Consider the following 3,229-nt stretch of genomic DNA (forward strand, 5'->3'; position numbering starts at 1 on the left):
CTAAGATCATGGCTATGAAAGTTGAGGCATTTGAAGGACAGCTGTGATGATGGCCACATTGAAGGTGTCCAGAGGGTTGCCAATGACACTTAATGAGCTATCAACCACCCGGAAGAAGGGCCTTAATCTAGTCTTTCTGAAAGATGTCTAAGAAAGAAGTCTTTCTGTTGATGGCTAGCATTTCATGACCTCCTCCTCATCCTCCAAACCCATCCTTTTATTTATTTATTTTGAGAGAGAGAATGCATGCATGCACATGGGTGAGGGATAGAGAGAGGGAGAGAGAAAATCCAAAGCAGGCTTCATTCTGTCAGCATAGAGCCTGATATGGGGCTCGATCTGATGAACTATGAGGTCATGACATGAGCTGAAATCAAGAGTTGGACGCTTAACTGACTGAGCCACCCAGGCGCCCCAATATCAGTGTATTTTAGGAATAAAATCTATATGCAATCACAGTTTATAAACTTTTGTGTTGTTTTTCCTCCCTAGGAACAATAGTAGTCTTAGGCACAGTTGTGCTGGCTGATAACACATGTAGCCAGCTTCTCATGGGTAACTTCAAAATCAATGCCTCTGATGCTCCCACCTTTATCTTGACGGGCTTCCCAGGAATGGAAACCATGGAATCCTGGCTATCCTTCCCTCTTCTGATGCTCTACACCATCTCCATTGTGGGAAACACCCTGATCCTCCTCATTGTTAAGGAGGAGCAGAGCTTGCACCAGCCCATGTACTACTTTTTATCTCTACTTTCAGTCAATGACTTGGGAGTGTCCTTTTCCACATTGCCGACCGTACTGGCTGCCCTCTGCTTCCATGCCAGGGTGATTGCCTTTAATGCCTGCTTGGCCCAAATGTTTTTCATCCACCTCTTCTCTTGGACAGAGTCTGGCATCCTTCTGGCTATGAGCTTCGATCGCTATGTTGCCATCTGCCACCCACTGCGCTATGCTACAGTGCTCACTAATGCCCGCATTGTGGCAATGGGACTGTGTGCTGTTCTCTGAAGCTTTGCCTTTATCCTTGTCTTCCCACTGCTGCTGCACAGACTCCCCTTCTGCCACTCCCAGAACATCCTCTCCCATGCCAACTGCCTTCATGTGGATATGATTAAGCTGGCATGTACTGATGTCTCCCTCAATAGCCACTATGGGCTGTCCATTGTGCTATTCACCTTTGGCCTGGACTCTGCACTCATTCTCATCTCCTATGTACTAATCTTGCGATCAGTGCTTGCCATTGCCTCCGGAGAAAAGCGCATCAAGACACTGAACACATGTGTGTCCCACATCCTAGCTGTGCTCATCTTCTATGTGCCCATGGTAAGTGTGTCCATTGTGCATCGTTTTGGGGCCGGCCTGCCCCATGCTGTCTATATCCTCATGTCTATTCTCTACCTCTTTGTGCCTCCCATGCTCAATCCTATCATCTACTCCATTAAGACAAAGGAGATACGTCGCAGGCTCCTCAAGATGCTCTTTAGGGTTAAGTCCTGAGTCTTTGGTAGAGCTGAAAACTGTGAAGGATTTTGTCTTGGAGGTATAACCATCCAGACACCATTGGAAGAGAGGATCAGTCCAAAGAATGTTAGTGTTACACTTTGAGGTATAAGATCAATGCACAATCATTTAGTCTGGTATATTGGGCCAACACCTGCCAGAACTATCTTGGGTCTTATCCATAAATCAAAAATTCAATGTCCTTTAGAAACACAAAAATGGTCTCTTTTCAAGAATAACCCAAAGAATGTCAACTATCACTACAGAGTGAGATTATTTTCTGGAGAAGCAGGGAACTATTTTTAAGATACTTGGTGACATGGTTAGGACTTCTGGTTATGGGCCTGCACAATTCTGAAAAAGACAAGGGCAAAGAGGGACTAATTATGGGCTAGGTATCACATCTTTACCAGTATGCAAGCTTAGCTTGGGTGATTAGTTTCTGATGTTTCCAGGAGACAGAGCTCTTCCCATCATGCCGTTTGAAAAGTCAAGTTGTGATGGTTAATATTACATGTGAACTTGACTGGGCCACAAGGAGTCTAGATATTTGGTTAAACATTATTTATGTGTGTATCTGTGAGGGTGTTTCTGGTTGAGATTTGAACTGATAAACTGTGTAACGCATATTGCCTTCCCCAGTGTAGGTGGGCCTCATCCAATCCACTGAATGACTGAATAAAGTAAAAGTCCAAGAATAAAAGAAAGACATCTCTGTCTGATTGTCTCAAAGCAGAAAGATTAGTCTTTTCTTGCCTTTGGTCTTAGGCTTGGACTTATACCATTGGTTTTCCTGGTTCTCAGGTTTTCATATCTGGACTGGAACTATACCAACAATTCTCCTAGGTCTAGACTTCTGCATCTCCGTAATCGTGACAGCCAATTCCTTATAGTAAATACAATAAATCTCTTTATATACACATCTTATTGGTACTGTTTCTCTGGAGAACCCTGACTAATCCAACAGCTACAATATTTAAATAGTCAGAATTAGACTTAAGGATTCCTGGTATATTCTTTTCACATGGGAGGTGCTGAAATACGCAAGCACTTGGCTCTGCCAACCTCCATTGCATTCAACAGCCCTTTGCTTCTCTCCTATGACCTTTCCCTCACTCTTTCATATCTATCTGCTTTCCCCTTATGGAATCTGAGCTCCCTAAAACAGCAACTTTTTCAACCACTCTGTGCATCCCCATCAGACTTATTATAGTCCCTCCATTCAGATAATGTCTGATGATGCTACATTAATAATGAAAGAGTAAGTGAAAAAAATAGACTAATACATAATAATGGATGAACAATAGAAGAAAAGCATAAGTGAATAAATTAATGAATAAACATATGAACTAATAATACATTTTTTGAGATCAGAATCTCATATCAAGAAGCATTTCCTCTCTATCTGTCCCCCATTATTATGGAGACAAATGTAAATCACAGGTGACATCTTTTTTTATCTTTATTTTTTTCCAGCTTTATTGAGATATAACTGAAATCGATGTTGTATAAGTTCAAGATGTACAATATGATGATTTACTGCATGTATATATGTGAAAACATCAGCACAATAAGGTTACTTAACCCATCCAAAGAGGTGACTTCTTGAGTAAGTGGGCTGAACTTCTCAGTCTTAATTTCCTCATCTGTAAAATGAGACACTAATCTCTGATTTATCTACTTCATATGTTTGTTTTGAAGAGTGAATAAAATAAACTGCTTTAAAA

General features: G+C 41.5%; 1 protein-coding gene across 1 annotated transcript; it reads left to right on the forward strand.

Moving 5' to 3' along the window:
* Positions 1–544: 544 nt before the first annotated feature.
* On the forward strand, positions 545–1,579 carry LOC125913697 (olfactory receptor 51I2-like). The gene is given in 1 exon segment (XM_049618891.1): positions 545–1,579. A coding segment is annotated over 1 exon segment (948 nt). The 5' UTR covers positions 545–551; the 3' UTR covers positions 1,500–1,579.
* The last annotated feature ends 1,650 nt before the right edge of the window (positions 1,580–3,229 follow it).

Source organism: Panthera uncia, chromosome D1 (genome assembly GCF_023721935.1).
Source record: "Panthera uncia isolate 11264 chromosome D1, Puncia_PCG_1.0, whole genome shotgun sequence".
Classification (NCBI taxonomy): Eukaryota; Metazoa; Chordata; class Mammalia; order Carnivora; family Felidae; genus Panthera; species Panthera uncia.